This window comes from Melampsora larici-populina (genome assembly GCF_000204055.1).
Source record: "Melampsora larici-populina 98AG31 unplaced genomic scaffold MELLAscaffold_26, whole genome shotgun sequence".
NCBI classification, from domain to species: Eukaryota; Fungi; Basidiomycota; class Pucciniomycetes; order Pucciniales; family Melampsoraceae; genus Melampsora; species Melampsora laricis-populina.
The window spans coordinates 610191-627048 of NW_006768790.1; the positions used below are offsets into that span (position 1 = coordinate 610191).

Sequence of the window (16858 nt, forward strand, 5' to 3'; positions counted from 1 at the left end):
AATAATTGACTCTACAGTCCATCATTTCCCTGACAATGTGCATTCAGCTATTAAATCACCTCCATCCCCCACCAGATTTAGCACTTGACCCCATTCACCGTTGTTAACCTCCCTTTACACATTGCTATTCTTTCTCTCCTCACCACACACATACCTCTAAACCAAAGTGGTCTTGACAGTTCAAAAGCAAGGGTAAATCATGTAATCACCAATCTCCAACTGAGGGGACAATGAGATCCACCTGTATGGACTGTTCAACCATCATGTTGTTGTGTGAGACAAAACAATCAGGATGGCAATGTCCAAAGTCTCACATCGCAAGCAATGTGTGAGTTGAACACAATGCTTTGAATTGTTTTGAGAAAAATTGATTGGACAGGTTTTAGCCTTACAGCTTATAACTACAAAGCAATGTTTGTAGGAATTAAAATTGGTGTTCACCTTTGTTCTCCAACCTCCAAACATGATTTGCATTATAATGTACATTATTGACAAAATTTAAAATTTGAGATTTTAATTGAATCAACACATTTTGTGGCAGCAAAATGCACCCAAATTTCAGGTACATCAAGTTAATAATAAAAAATACAAATAAAATTAATAATGGTGTGTACAGTTCTGATCACCACACCGGCTAACGGAGTGTTAACCTTAAGGTGTGTTGGATGTGCTCCACCCAGGATGTTCTTTAATTGTTGTTCTGTAGCTCAATGTGTACATGGTAAGAATCACAGAACACATATCAAGGCCTGTGCTTAGATCACCTCATGATGTTGTAGCCTTGGAAATAGGCAAGACTCAAAAAACATAGAAACCTCATGAAAAAATCACAGATCATGATGTGATGATTCTAAACATTACTTTTGATCAATACAAACCCATGGGTGAATTAGAATTAGAGGTCAAGTAGCGCAACACATACAAATACTGAGGATAACCTATAGCCACTTCTTGGGAAATGAATTGAAAAAAGTGCACAAACAAAGAAAGAAAGAAATTGTGCTTGATGAGATAATAATGAATCAGTCAACGAGATTGTTGGACAAGGAAGAATTTTGGACTATGAGAGCAATGACTTGGTGATAAAGAGCTTATGAAATGGAAAAAATAATTGTGACACATGCATTCGAGGAAGAGGTCTTGGATCTGACAAGAGGCTCTAAAAGTGTCTAGTGTTTGCACTGTTGTGGAAATAAAATTTACTCAAGTCTTTTGGGAGACCTTTATATAGGACATTTTTTTAGTTTATGTTTTTCTTTTTTTTCTATGGGACCCTCTCAGCTCAGCACAACCCATTTCAATTTTGCATTTTTTGGCTCATTCTGTTCATTACATCAAACAGCCAAGGGACAAGGCCCTAAACAACAGCACTAGTCACAGAGGCAATAGACAACAAGATATTGAGACATTTTGATTTTGGGGGTCTTTTTGGCTAAAAGAGGACTAGATGAAACAAAAATAAGAAGCAGGTAGTCAGCAAGGAAGGAGTTACAGAAGAAAAATAGGAGGACTTACTCGAATTGGTCCAGGAATCAAAATCGAACTCGATTCTGAAGCCAAGGTAGTAAGAGAGGTAGTAAGGTGATGGGTGGTAACGAGGGAGTAGCCAAAGGGTGCTAGTCCACTTTGGGCTTTGGAAACAATCGATTCCGACCGGAATCACCGAAAACAAACAAAAACAACAAATAAACAAAGAAGAAACGAAGAATGAGATCGAGTCAATTCAAAAAACTTGGAACCGGTTAGAAGATGTGAGTGAGAAGGACAAGAAAGGACTTACACGTTAGGTTTTGTTAGGGCTGGGATGGAGCGAGACCTGAGGTATAAAAAGGAGGACATTGAATCGTATCGAAGGGAGGGAGTTTTTGTGTGTGCAAGATTGATAGTTTTTTGTTATCCAGCGTTCAAAAGATAGATCGATCACTTTCCTTTCTTTCTTTTATTCTCATCAAGCTGCTTCCTAAAGATCAGAGAGTAGAAAAACATCAGAAGTGTGAAGTGTTAGTTATTTTTTTCTTTTTCCATCGCATCAATAGAGAGATTGAACGTAAGAGAGAGAAAAAAAGTCTTATAATAAAAACTTACCTTTTATTATAAGGGTTACTGTTGCTAAAAGAGTGTTATCGAAGATTTTTGAAACCCTTATACGGGGGATTTTGAAATTTGGATTATTATTTTTATTTTTTTACTTATCTCACTTATCCACCTAGGGGTTTTGTCCTAGGGTATTGGGGTACCTTTTGCACTGCTACAGGTGCAAATTGCTGGGTTTAAAGTTGGATAGGGTGTGTAGGGTAGTTTTGGGATCAGTAGAAGTTGAAGAACAAGGTTTTGGAGGATTTTCAAAGTATTATTATTATTATTATTTTTACTTGCTGCGGGAAGCTTTTTGGAGACTTTCATTGGGGAACATAGTAAAAAACAGCTTGTTTACATCTGTTTTTGAACTGTAGGACCTTTACGGGAATTCTTAAAGCGGAACAAAAGCTTGTAGATTGGATATTCAAGGTCGGAAAGCTTATTTGGGTGGTAGTAGGGTTTGAAGAAGTGTCTCATTGTATTTTGAGGGCAGCTTAACGGTGTTTTGGTTACGGCTCTTGGCAGTTTATCCCCCTTGGGTTGTTTCTTCCCCTCGAGGCTCTGCCTATGCTCCACAGCGTAGGAGATCTACACTGTGTGCGCACATGCGTGCACATTTGTGCATTGGTTCTAAATCTCTTCTTGCATTTTGAGTTTAGACAGGCAACTGTTTTTTCAGTATGGCAGTTTTGGAAATGACAATGCATCAAATCAGGTTTAGAGAATGTTTTGTTCCATTCTGTGTTGTTACATTTGATGTTTTTTGGAAGATGCACAGATCTAATGTGTTGTTGTCTGGATTCAAAAGTTTTGTGAAAATTTTGACATATTGAACACTGAAAGTTTATAGTTTCTTCGAATAGATCTTTTTCTGAGGGAAGGGTGATTGAGGGAGACATAGAGCTTTGACTTGGGATGTAAGTTGGATCAGAGTCTCTGAAACTGCTAGGGTTAGGAGGATTGATCTTGTCATCCAAGGAAAAGGGTAACTGAGGTAAGTCGTTGGTTGAGCCTCTAGCTCCAGGAGGGTTGATGTGATTATCAAAGTAAAAGTTCAGTTCAGGCAATTCAGGAGGATTGATGTTGTCAGCAAAAGAAAATGGGATGTCAGACATATTGGTGGTTGATTCTCTAGCTTGAGGAGGATTGATGTTGTCATCTTCATCAAAAGCTTTGAGCACACCTTTCACCCCAGTCAGTTGAAGTAGCATAGTGGTGACAAAATTTTGCTTGGCAGAGTCCCAGAAGCCTTCCTTCCACAGAAATAGTCGAGGGCCATTGCATGTTGAGCAAAAGGAGCAAAGCAATAATTGAAGTGAGCGGGGGCAAGAGGGATGATTTTTGAGTAGCAATCACAAAGAGTTTGTATATTGATATCTCTGCTGCCATGCAAGCCTCTGTAGTCCTCCATGAGCTTGGTGGTGCATTGAAAAAAGACCTTGTCAAAGGTGGGCAGGGGGTTAAGACATGGCTGTTGTTTGTTCCAAAAATAAAAAATTGACATTATGTTTCAATTCAGAAGAGTTACTATCAGACACTACCAAAAATATAATATTTTCTGGACAGAAAAGGAAAGTATGTACCTGGGAAAATATTGAGAGCTCAGGAAGAGAGCCGAAAATACAAAACAAAAACCTTGTTTGCATATTGGTGAATTTACTGATGAACCTTCATTTTCATCAAATTACAACCCGTAACCAATACCAAAGTTTGGCCCATGAGATTCCCAAGCACATTTTCATTTCTAAGAAACCACATAACTTTGGCAATTCTTGTCTAAAAGCCTTGATTACTAGCACCTTAGAATGCCACATGTGTGATAAACGTACTTTGCTAAGGTCTCAAATCCATAGCTCTTGAATGGAACAAGTTATCCAAGTTTGAATAAACATACACATTATTTGTCCTGGAATCTTTGGAAGACTAGTTACACATCAAACGTCTCAATGAAAGCTCTGGAGGAATTGTTCAGCTTTCCAATGGACCCAAAATTGAAGGGTTTGATCGATAATTGTAGAAGTTATGGGTATTATTAGAAATCAAAATCTGTTTCAGAATGTTCAGAGATAAATATCTGCAGTTGTTACAGGTTGTGATTTGATGAAAATGAATGTTTATGGTTAGTACATTCATCAATACGGACTGTAAAAATACAGAAAAATATGGGAATTAAAGCTCTAATAGCAGGGAACATGGCTCATATTTTTTATTATTTTTGGCTCTCTTCCTGATCTTTCAATATTTTTCTATGTAAGTACTTTTCTTTTCCGTCCAGAAAATATTATCTTTTGGGTAGTGAGAAAAGGTGTACCAAATTGACAAACCTTGTGAACAAAAGCAGCAGGAAGCTAAAGATTGAGGTGAGAAAAAGAAAAGATGATGGGGAGAAACATTCTGTTGAAAGTAATTCGAACAAAAGTAAAATCAGTCAACCATGTTTGAGACTACAGCTTGAAATCACCCAATGATGTCATGATCATCATATGATCACTGGTTTGATTGTCCTTTCCAATACACCACTCTTAGATTGTCAACACTGGTCAGTGTAAGCCATATAGATGATTCACTGGATCTCATTCAAATGATTGGGAATGATCAGGCGCAAGGCAGAGGGCTTGACTGCTCTGGCAAGCTTTCTGCTATCAACTGTATGCATTTAAAAATTGAGAGGAGTGGTTTGAATCAATTCAAAATGTGATAGCATAGTATTAGTTTGCCTTATGTACCAAAGACAAGGCGTGAGATCTCTCTCACTTGTTTTGAATTCTGACTTTTGAGTTTTTGGAAATTTGACTTCTGACCTCGCACCACAGCCTACCACAGCCCACAACGCATCACACCAGTGACCACAGCTTGCAACCATGGTCACTGGTTATTGACACTGGATATACATAGGTCACATCATTATCATCCCACAAAACAACATCTGTAATTCAAGTCAATCAATTACAGGCCATCCTGAAGTCTATCTGAAAACTCAAAAGCACCGTTTAGGATCAGACTTTACTTGTCTTCAAGATTGTAGTCTTCAGATTTCAGAATCAATTGATATTTGGTTTGTTTTTCACAAGGAATCTTGCCAAAGAAGTAATTGATCCTTTCAAATACTGTAAACCAGCTGTAAAGAATTGACTTTTGAGAGCCCATGCCACATTTATAGTTCACTTCTCAAGATTATCTTTGGTCTTGATTGAAGCACTTAAATCAGCTTGCATCAGCATCATGAAATGAGACCGCAAAGACTGAATTGTCAGATTGACTCTTCTAGGAGCCAAAATATGGAACACTAGCAGATCAGCGGCCGGCGCCGCCCTGAGGGATCTCAATCAAACTAATTTAGCATTTGATTCTTGTGAAAATTGAACTGTCTCCACCAACATTCCATGGTATATGATCTGATGTATTGCAGGTCAAAGTTTTTTTTCAAACATATAGCATTCAATCTACCTTCAGCACTGCACATTTTCTTTTGGGACAACTGCTGCATTAGCCAAGAAATATGACTTGAAGCATTTTATGAAATATTATCAATTCCTTGATCTCATAGGCATGAGGCAGATATAAGGCAGGAACAAAAACAGAATCTTGCTAGACCAACAGGGGAGAAGAGCATTCAACATAGCTATCAGCATGAAAAATACTCATGGATGCACTCAACAAACACCCAATTTTGACTATACTTTCTCAGATCACAGCTTTTCTGTGTGGTAAAGGCTTTCATCTTTAAAGATTCTGATGCTTTCCTGCTTGGTTTTTTCTGCTCTACTTTAATCAACATCTCTTGTTCTTCCAGTACCCCAATTCTGTCAACCAATAACCATGCAATTGAACATGCAAATCACAACATTTTTGCTGCACATTATTCATGCTCTAATTGTCTATCATTTGAGTTGTACACAATGGATTGGGTGGTATGTGAGGTGACTGAAGAAATGTAGCTGACGTCAATGGTGATGCCAAATAAGAAAATTCAAATGTGTCAACATCATTGCACCCCACAATATCTCATGCATGCTCTCACAGCGTCACATCACAACCAATTCCAAAACCCTTTAAGACAAAGGTTGTTACTGTAACTGGACATAACCTTGTGGATTGACTGGAATCAATCTACTCGCCAGTTCTTCAGTAAATCAGCCCCAGATTCCATATTTGTATTGGGTGCGGTCTTATCACACATAGTGTTGGTTAGAAACCCCAGCACATTTCACCATCTGTTCAGATCAAGCAATGAAAAGACCTCTTTGTGTGTTGCCACTCAACTTGATTGAACCCACCCCAGCCGCAATTGCCAGCATAGCTATTGTCTTAAACAGAGACATGAGAGATAGATGGTGTTGAACATGTTCCAGGTAAACATCACAGGTCAGGTGGAATTCTTCATCCAGTCTTCAATCACAATCAGTCAATATCCTTTAGTTGAAGTGAATACACTCAGAGCACCAGCACCTCTAGATTGAGGCCATAAGCTTAAAGTGTAAGCAAATCAACCACCAATTCAAGACAGATCATAGCTACATACACAAAAATCCCTATCAAATCTAACTCTCTGCTTTCAACCCATTTTCCATGCGCTTAGCATACTTGCTATTACAATTTCAAACTATAATCCTTGCAGCCAAAGGAGACCAATCTTATGATTCTGAATCAAATTTTTCACTCAGCTTAGTTTTCATTCATACAATCCAGGTAGATCTTAAACAGACAAAAAAACCATACACAAATGGCACAGCATCAATCTCCATCATGCAATCCATACACAAAACATATCTGGACACAACTTCAAAAATTCCAATTTTGATGATACCGCCTCTTGGAGGAAACTGTCCAAAGTGGCCTGTTTCAATCAAATCAGCCAATCAGGCTTATGTGACACAATCAGTGCAATTGGTATAGACAACGTCGAAACCACCCCGCATCATATAGTGCAAGCGCTGCGGAAGCGCTGCGGGACTTCCACTAAAAATAGGGGGTATTTTTGTAGTGGCTGGTGCGCACCCCTATTTGGAAAAGGAGAATACCTGTAGTGGTACATCTGCAGCGCTCAGGCCCCCTTGTAGTGTGGACACATGTATAGAGGTACATATAGCGGTCGCTATGACCTGTATATACCCATGCCCACCATATCCAATCCTGTATCTGTCCATGCCCTGCGCCCCAGACGAAATACCCCTCCCCTTCTTTCCAAATTACACCCGACCACCTCATCTATCACCTCAAATCGACCACCCTCACCATCATTTCAACATCACCACTCTCAATTGTCCACCATTTGGCAGAACATTCAACTAACGGTTATCAAGAGTACCAATGACCAGGCATGGTCTGAGCAGCACTCGGTGTAAGTCCATATTTGACATATATAAAATGTCAACCTGTTTGCTTGCTGACATTTTTCTTCCGCCTCTAATCCATTTCTAGTTTCATTCTGCACCCACTTTGCCTTACGATTTAATCAAAACAACTTTTGCAGTATCATTCTTCAATCACTCTATCCAATTTCAGCTTATCTACCTCAACCACATCCAATTCTATCCTACTTTTCTCAGCTCAACCGTGATTTTCATTTCAAACATCTCCCACCTATAACCACTGTTTCTGTGTCATTATGATACCTTCAACTTCTCAGATCAAACCAGATCGATTGATTCGAACGAACTCTCGAATCAATCTGGCTCCATCGTCAACTGCCCCAACCCAGTCGCCTTCAGGGCGATCTCTCCGGCCAAGGACACCAGTTAGACCTTCACCTGGCTTTGTCTTTACCTCTCCCGACGCTCGACGATCTCTTGCATCTCCAACTCCTGGTCCCTCAAATTCCGAATCTCTCTTTGCCCCAATTGATGGGCTTTTTCTGGCGGTCCCTGAAGATGAGGATGAAGTATTGGAACTTCAATCAACATCAACCAGAAAACGAACCAATCGTCAGACCGGAAAAATGGCAGTTAAGAAGAGGAAAAAAGTAAGCCGTCTAATCTTTCACTTTCCTTTCTGTCGAATTATTGCTTTCAATGACTAAAGTTGATATTCTACTTTTCAATCTCTAGGATGAGACGGTTCCTGACTGTGTAGATCTTGATCAAGACTCTGGAGACGAAATCGTTCCAATAAGACCCAGGACCGGTATCAGAGCTTCACAACTGGCTCGGGTTAGAGAATTACTCAAGTACTTTCACCCTCCGATCTATCCAACTGGCCAGGTTAGTTTCTTTCAAAATTCTTTTTGGTTCAATATTCAATACTGATATATGTTCAGCAGACCTCTGGTGATCCACGGCTTTATAGGTGTCGGTGGTGCCGCGCTCGATTCCTCAAAGGATTGACTAGCTATTATAACTTGTACGGTCATCGAGATGGAAGCAAAGGTCGACCCGCTTGCCCCAGGCGATCCCAAGCCTTAGCTGCCGGTATGGATCTTCCACCGTCGTGGGAGGAGCAGCAGAGATTGTTGCAAGGACAAAGCTCAGGAACCCTCGATCACTTTGTTTCCAAGGATAAGTTTAGTGTTGATCTTCTCAACCTCACGTGTGTCATCTGGGTGATTTGTCAAGCATTACCGTGGGCTCGGTTTCAAGACAATCCCTTGCGAGCAGCGTTCCGATTTGCGAACGTTTCAGCAGCTCTTAGATCAGCAGTATGGGCAGCAAATGCTGCTAGACGGCTTTACGCTGGATTGCACCAGACTGTTCTGGAAACCATCATGGTATGTCTTTGCTTTTATCGATCTTTTGCTTCTGTTTCACTATTTTGACTTTATAAATCTTTTTATTCTTTTTTTGGTCTTTGTATTTATGTAGAAAAATTCAAGCAAGTTCTGCCTGATTCATGATGGCTGGGCCACTCGTCGGAGCCGCTATGCCTTTATCGGCATGAATGTCACATTCATTGATGACCAATGGGAATTTCAGACAGTTCATCTTGGTCTAAAGCTGGCCGCGTGGAACCACTCTGGTGTCCTACTTGCACGACCTGTGGCTCAATTCCTCATCAAGCATGGTCTATATCATAAGATAAGTTTTCTTTTTCTTTTTCGTTTTCTGACATTGTCTTCAAACTTAAACCTAATCTACTTTGTTTATCTACATGTTAGCCCAAACCACTGATTTGGGCTCCAACAACCAACCCCTTGCTTATGAACTACAGAGGATGTTTCAAGATGCTACACCGAGTGTTGACTGGCCAGCAGGACGTATGCAGATTTGCTGCTATGCTCACAAGCTAGCCCTGCTTGTCAAGCACGGTCTAGCCTCGATTGGTCTTGATCCCGGCCACACCAAGCCAACCACCCAGCCTCTTTTCAACATTCCCACCCCCTCCATCACTCTTAACGATGAACCTGATGTGATGCAAGTCGAAGATGAAGATGAAACTGATGAATCCGACGCTAGCAAATCTGAGTTTCGCAACGGTGGATCTGACAATGACGGTGACAACATTGAGCAGCTCTCTCATATTCCTGCTGTCTTACCTGGTTCAACAAGAAGCCGACCTGACCTAGTGATTCAAGCAATCAAGAAGGTAATCTTTCTTCATGCTCTTATCAACTTTCTTCATCTCAATACTGATTTAATTCTCTGCAGATCGATCGAGTAAGCCGTCTTATTGCTCGCCGTCCATCGCGACGACTGGAATTCCGCAACCGTGCAAAGGCATTGGGTAGGACTTTGCGTTGTCCTATCCTTGGTGTGTCCAGCAAATGGAACGGCCTGCACCAGAGCCAATCAATCATGGTAGATGGAGCTGAGGTAAGTTTTCTAATTTCTCAGGTCAGCTGGTTTTGAATATCACTAACAATTGACCTTACTTACAGGTGATAAATCAGATGTTAGCAAATGACCAGGAGGGGTATTTTCAAGAAATATCAATCTCAAAAAGCGAATGGCTATGCGCATCTGCTTTGAATGAGGTTATGGAAGTGAGTACTTTGATCTCTCTCGTTCCTTCTGTTTAAGAATTGTCTACTGAACGGGTCTTATACTTGAATAGGTTATTGTTTTAGCTACCTCCAGAATTGAGGGTAATCATTCCACAGCGGCCATTGTTTTACTCGACTATCATCGTGTCAGGACATCCCTCGAAAATCTGAATACTTATACTCCATACGCCAGCCTTCAAAAATTGACGTCCAACATGATTAATCGCCTGCAACATTACCAATCAGAGGCTCTTGAATGTGATGCCATTGTAGTTGCCACCGTCCTTAACCCTCGACTCCGGATGAAGTTCTTTGAACTTCATCATCCATCTCAAGTGACTCGTGTTCAGAGAATCATCGAACAGAACTTGGATTCTTATTCTGATCAATACCAAGCCAATCATCCAGTCACAACAATCTCAACTGTTCAGCAAGAAAATACAGTCACTGATGACGAGTATAACGTCTTTGCCTTGGTGGTATCAGGACCTAACGATGATACTGAGCAAGAACTCGAAGGTTATATGTCAGGTAAATTTCCACTTAGCAGTGGCACTCTTTTGTCGTGGTGGAAGGTATGTTTTCTTCATCATCTTATGTTTGATAACAAAATTTCTGACTACTTCTTACATTTTAGGACAATTCTGGGGCATTTCCTGTCCTTGCCCTCATGGCTCGTGACTTTTTGGCATGTTCAGGAACAACATGTTCATGTGAACGTATCTTTTCAGGTGCTGCTGATGTGTGTGGATCTGATCGATCGGCTATGGCAAGCCGTACTATTGAGCAATGTGCGTCGTCTCGGGAGTGGCTTAAATCTGGTATCAAGGTTCCGGGAGAGTTTTCTGAGGCTCTCACCTTGGTGGAGAACATGGATCAAAGATAATTTTGTCTTTCTCTTTTCCCTTCTGTTTCATGACTCTCTTTAAGACATTGTTTTGCTTGGTTTATTTTCCTCACTTTTCCTCACTCTCGTATTCAGGTCTCAATTTCTTTCACTCTTCTCATATCCTCTCTCATCTAGCTTCTCTTCTACTGAATGACTATCCTTAATACAGTTTTGTCTTTGGTTTTTTCATTCCTATACTCTTACTCAATTATTTAATCGTTCGTTGTATATCTTTACCAATTATTTTATTAAGTGCCTTTTAATATAATTCGTTGTTCATATTAAAAAAAAGTGTGTGAGCTATGATAGTGGTAGCGCTTAAATATCGCTGTGATCTATAGTGATTGACCCACACCACTACACATTTCTTGTAGTGGGTGTATCCAGATAGCGGTGTGTATCGGGTCCTTAAGATAGTGACCCATCACACCACTATCCTGGACCCTTGATATTGCTGTGCATAGCGTAGCGGTTTTGACGTTGGTATAGATCATTCATGCAAATTAACCATTTGGTTAGATCACTTCCCAATACATAAAGTTCGTCTGCAGCAAAAACAAATGACATACAATGCTGACATGTGATTAATTGTAAACACTGATACAGATCCCATGGTGTATTAGATAGCTCTGGGAAATTCAATATACAATACTCCCAAATTGAGCTTGGGAATACTGTATATCAATCAATGATAACAGTCAGATTCAATCAGAATTGTCAACAACAACCAAAAGGTAAAAGACATTTGATTATCTATATACTTAAAGAAATGTTCTTCCTGACTGTTTCTCCTGCTCAGCCTTAATTTTTCCATCCCTGGCCTGCCCCAGCCCTATACTTTACAGATTCCTGTACTCACCTCTACTTCTCCCTATACTTGACATGGAGTCAGCAACTACCTTTTTGGTTCCTCGCCACATGTCAATTGCCTTGCTCATATACTCAGTAGCTGCCTTTGCCTTGGCCCATTTTTTTGGCGGTTTTCCAGCACCAACTACCACTAACTGTTCCAGCACTAACTACCACTAACTGGTCCAGCACTATCTGCGCAAGCACAGCACCTTCACTGAAGGTATCCTTTTCAGACCCTCATTTCCAACTCTCCCCACACCTCAGCCTTGATTTTTCCATTGTCAGCCCTTTACTTACCTATACTCAGTATGTGACCGCTTCCTTTTCATCAGTACCTACTACCCGCTCCCACACCAATCCCATTGTCTAGGCGGTTCCAATTGACTCATCAAGCTCATCCCTAGAGCCATACAGAATAGGGTGTACACTCAGCGCGCAGTCATGACCAGGATTTTGCTAAAAGCAAACACAGTGCATGATATTCACTGGGCACACAGCTCTTAATCGAACCCTGATTGGCCCAGCTGCAAGACTCTTGCCTTGGACCTTCTGTTGGCTAAATAGAGGTGCTACAAAAGTGATCTAGGCAATGTTTACTTCCCTATCCATCATCACTCCATCCCAATTAACCTGGCAACCGTGTAACCACACCCCTGGCTAGGCAACAACCTATGACCACCATTCATTTCCACAGGCTTATAAGCAATTTCTCTAGAGATATTACAATCATAGATTTCTAAGATTGCTTCCACCCCTACAAGTCTTTTACTCAAGAATCTCATCATATCCTTATTGTTGTATACTACTTGTGATGATGAATTCAAGAATTTAGCCGCATTTGATAAATAAGTTTGTTTTCTTTAGTAATTCCCTAATCGCTTTGAAATATGTTTCAGTATCTTCAATTCAATTGAGCTACAATTCAAATCAATTCAAATCCCAAGATCTTGATCAGCTTCTTCCTGTATTCCACTTTCATTGAGAATTTTTTATCTCTATTCAATAGCTTGACAATCATTCAAAATTTGAAGTCAATAATATGAAGAAATGATAGGTCACCATTGATAAAATGTACAAATTGAACTCTTGGTGAAAGAATTGACAAATTTTTGAAGTCAATAAGACATTTGCAAATGTTTAGGTGAAGATTTGTGTTTGAATTTATACATGCTTCCAATTAAGATTAAAGCTGTTTGTATTTTTTTGAAAACACTTTCCATTGTGTTCAAGTGGTATCCAAAGCTGAGTTTTATTTGAGGTTTGCTTGTTACTCAAAATCACCACTTCTCCTTGGATTAACCGTTTCCTGGCAATAGATTCAATTGGGGTTGGTTCCTTGATTGGCTCGATTGTAGGTTGAATGAGCACTACCAACAATTGCTGACCATTGGGAGGGACTAAGTGGGCACAATGAGGCTTTTTGTTAAGAACTGTGTTAATCAAGATAAAATTGTTAGTTAGCTGACCATGGTAGTGAGTAGAAGCTCTCACTGAGCTGGATCTCTTTTTCTTTACCTATTTCTCATCCTTAATCGCACCAGCTGGCCAGCTCATCAACTTACAAATTCACACTTGATATTTTTCATTACCAATTATATTTCACTTCTCTTACAAACACCAAAAGTAAATACAAAAATAATACATCACTTTTCTCACACCATAATTTTATCTCTCAAACCATAAAGTCTTTACTCACTTAGCAAGACATAGATGATTAAACAAGATCAACAATCATCAGTAAAATTAAATCGAAGATAATGACAGGAGAAAATCAGCCTCCTCATGCCAGCCTATTGTTCTCTGTCTTGCATCTAATCAATCATGATAACCTAAATTATCAACAAATCATGAAATTAAAACTCAGTTAACATTCATCACAAACCAGTAAGTATGAATGTAATAGATAGGCTGACACATAAACTGTGTGAATCAATGAATCAACCTGATTGATTGATTGAAATCAATTACCAAGAAAAAAAAATTCACTGTACATAGAAGGATCCAAAGTCAGTTGATAAGAGAACTGTAGGGAATGCCCAAAAACAAAGGATTAAACTTACAAATAATTGATCAAGCAAGGTTAGACCTGAAAACAGAAAATCACTGATTCAATTCATCAGTAACAAACTAAAGAATGGTACTATATATATATCCAGGAAAATGAAAACTCATTTGATGAGATATCAAGAGTCCATGAGAAAGGATAGTGTGGTGCAGGGATGTATCCAGTGGTCTTCATGCAAAGGTGTTGAAATCAAAGTTGTTGATTGTTGAGTTGATCAAGGAGATTTGAAAAGGTGAATCATGAGAAATGACTACTGATAGAGCTAGCCTTGACAAGGCAATTGAGCCGTTAGACAACAGCAACAACAAAGTCGACATTGTGGAAGCTACTCACTTAATTTTGCAGCATTCAATCAAAGATCATCCAAAAGAACCAGTTCTTTTACCTCAGTAGTAGAAAATCAAACTACTAGAATGATTCATGCGTCACTTGTAAGTCAAGCTGATATATATTTGAATTCATTCCAAAAATCTACACATTATAAAATAAATTTAGGACAGCTTAGACAACAAGTCACAAGTTCAATTGCATTGAATCCAATTCCTAAATCAATCACACCAACTTTATATGAATATTCAGAACAAAGGACAGTTGCTTTAATGGAAAATGTGAGAAGATTTGTGATGTAAGGAAAAGCTATTAATGCTGCTTCAATTCAAACTCTAGAAAATGAACTGAATTCTTATCAATCAGATGATTTGGATTTATTATTTGGTTGGTTGTCTATGGTCACCTACACAAAAAGCATATGAAGCTTTTTTTACCCAATTTTGTGTATCACCCATCTTCCAGCATCTGTAGAACTGCTGTGGTTGATGATGATGATTGGTTCCTGTGATTCCAATACTAGCATAATATAAACTACCCCCTTTTTCTATTTTTCTCCGTTAATATTTTGTCAAAAAGTATATCACCACTGAGCTGTGTTGAGACTTGCCTATCCCCTTTGCCAATGCAACCAAAGCGTCATTCCCATTCTCATTCATCAGGTTTACTATATCAGGTGTATTATCCGGTCTGAAACCTGTGGATACCCCAGGTAAAAGGAGTGGATATCTACTTGGAAGTGCTGGTAAACTGGTGTCTATAAGAGAGAATGGCTTCAGTATTGAGAAGAAGGCCTGCAGTTATACAGATTAATACAAGTCAACACTGTCTCTGACTCTTGATACCAGAGGGTGGTGGGCCACCCAGTACTAGAGGGTGGCAGGCCACCCAGTACCTTGTTACCTTAAAAACAATTGCACCATAGAGTGAGAGGCATAATTCAACTCAGAATCCACTATCCAACGGTTTACACTCAAGCTTTTCAATTGAAATGGCACTTTACCAGTCAAAATATAACAAAACAGAGAGAAAAAAATGATTAAGTTAATGAAATCTCACTTTAGTACCATTTCAACAACAGCTGTTGTAGTAAGAGGTGACTGCTTGGAATCCGGCCAGTCAGACGTAAAAGCGACTTGTAGAAGTCCAATATCATCATTAGCAATTTTGGTCAGGCATGAAATCCTTGGTGTTGATATTAACAAACAACCAGATAAAGCATTAAGATGGAACCAAGATTGACTCACAGACCTATCAGTCTCTTTTGATTCAAGCTGAAAATCATTGTAATTATCAGGAAGTTGGGAGTCAATGAATTTGAATCAAACAACTTCTTATGACCTAACGAAAGCATAGAGTTCATCCAGACATGACAGAGGACATATGGTATGCCGGGTTTTAGCTCAGAAGTCAAGAATCCAAAAACGTGATCACCTGTTTTCTGGCGTAGACTTGCTTGTAATACCAATAACGCTTGATTGCTTGGCTTGATACCTAAATTATGGGTGGAAAGGAGCAGTTGCGGTGGATGTGAATCAAGATCTTTCCCTATCAAGTCAAGCTTCATGACAATAATCATACAGTGTCAGAAATCAAGTGATGTGGAGGAGTGTATTATATGTAGATTAGAGCTTGGAAGATAAAAATTGGATTTGGAGGCCAATAGAGGTGAACGGTCGAGTACTTACTCTATATGGTTGAGTGAACTACTTTATGTTCTATACAGGGTTTATTGAGGTACCGGGCAAACTAATCCTTCTGTGAACTTGTACAGTCACAGGTCCAATCCTTTGGTAAGTTAAGAAATGCTGATTTTCAGAAGAGTTGTGGTGTCTTAAGTCAAAAGAATTGATTCAGACTGGTTTAGTCCATTTTGAGTTCAATTTTTTGTGGTAGAGACATAACTGACTTCTGTTGAACAATTAATTGATGAAAGATGCAAGTCGTGGGTTCTGAGATCGAATCGTTATGGTATAATGTACTGTGCTCAATGCAAAGGGCTTGTCAATTCCAGCTGATGTTGTATGGTATGGTGGTTTTTGAATGTTTGGATAGGAGCTTGAGATTCAGACAAAGATAGGCTGAACACGTAAACCAGGGACTTCATTTGCTGGACGTGTAAATCTTGAAGTTGCAAATAGGAATTGGGAGTCATTGGAGGTTTATCTAGGAGCCGGGGTTCCCTTTGAACTTGAATGATGATTTGAATTAAAGATATAAATTAACACAGAATTAAAATAATCACGTTTAACAGTCATCAGTGAAATGGAAGAATTAATTGGAAGACTTGATAGACAACTGAGAGTTTTACATTGAGAAACAAGAGAACTTACAGTCAATCAAGAAATCAGTTCATTGTCTTCTTGTTGTTGTTGATGTAAGTTAGCATTTGAAGGAGATCTTTGAAGTTTTGATATTTTTTGAATCTTCCAAAACAGATTATTTTGGTTGATTCGGTGTTAAAGGTGGTATATTTGGTTCTGGTATTAAAGTGGTTGATTCATTTTTTTAAAGTAATATTTGATTTGATGTTGAAATAAATTTAGTTTGTGGTCTCATAAAACTTTCTGTGGCTCATGTGAATCGTTTTGACATTTGAGTCAAATCAGGCAGTTCTGTGAGAAAATCTTCTGAAAGTTGTTGTCAGACTGAGGATCCAATGATCAACTGATGAATTGCCAGATTGGAGGTTGATTGATTTGGTGAGTGGCCAGACTGAGCATTGATAACA

The 16858-nt window shown here is 39.2% G+C and overlaps 1 protein-coding gene across 1 annotated transcript; it reads right to left on the minus strand.

Annotated features, from left to right (window-relative positions):
• Positions 1–11521: 11521 nt before the first annotated feature.
• Positions 11522–12517, minus strand: MELLADRAFT_107971 (uncharacterized protein; the record flags this gene model as incomplete). Its single annotated transcript, XM_007411705.1, has 4 exons — positions 11522–11557; positions 11783–11887; positions 12222–12291; positions 12366–12517. 4 exons carry the CDS (start codon positions 12515–12517, stop codon positions 11522–11524), a joined length of 363 nt encoding a protein of 120 aa, XP_007411767.1.
• Between the last annotated feature and the right edge of the window lie 4341 nt (positions 12518–16858).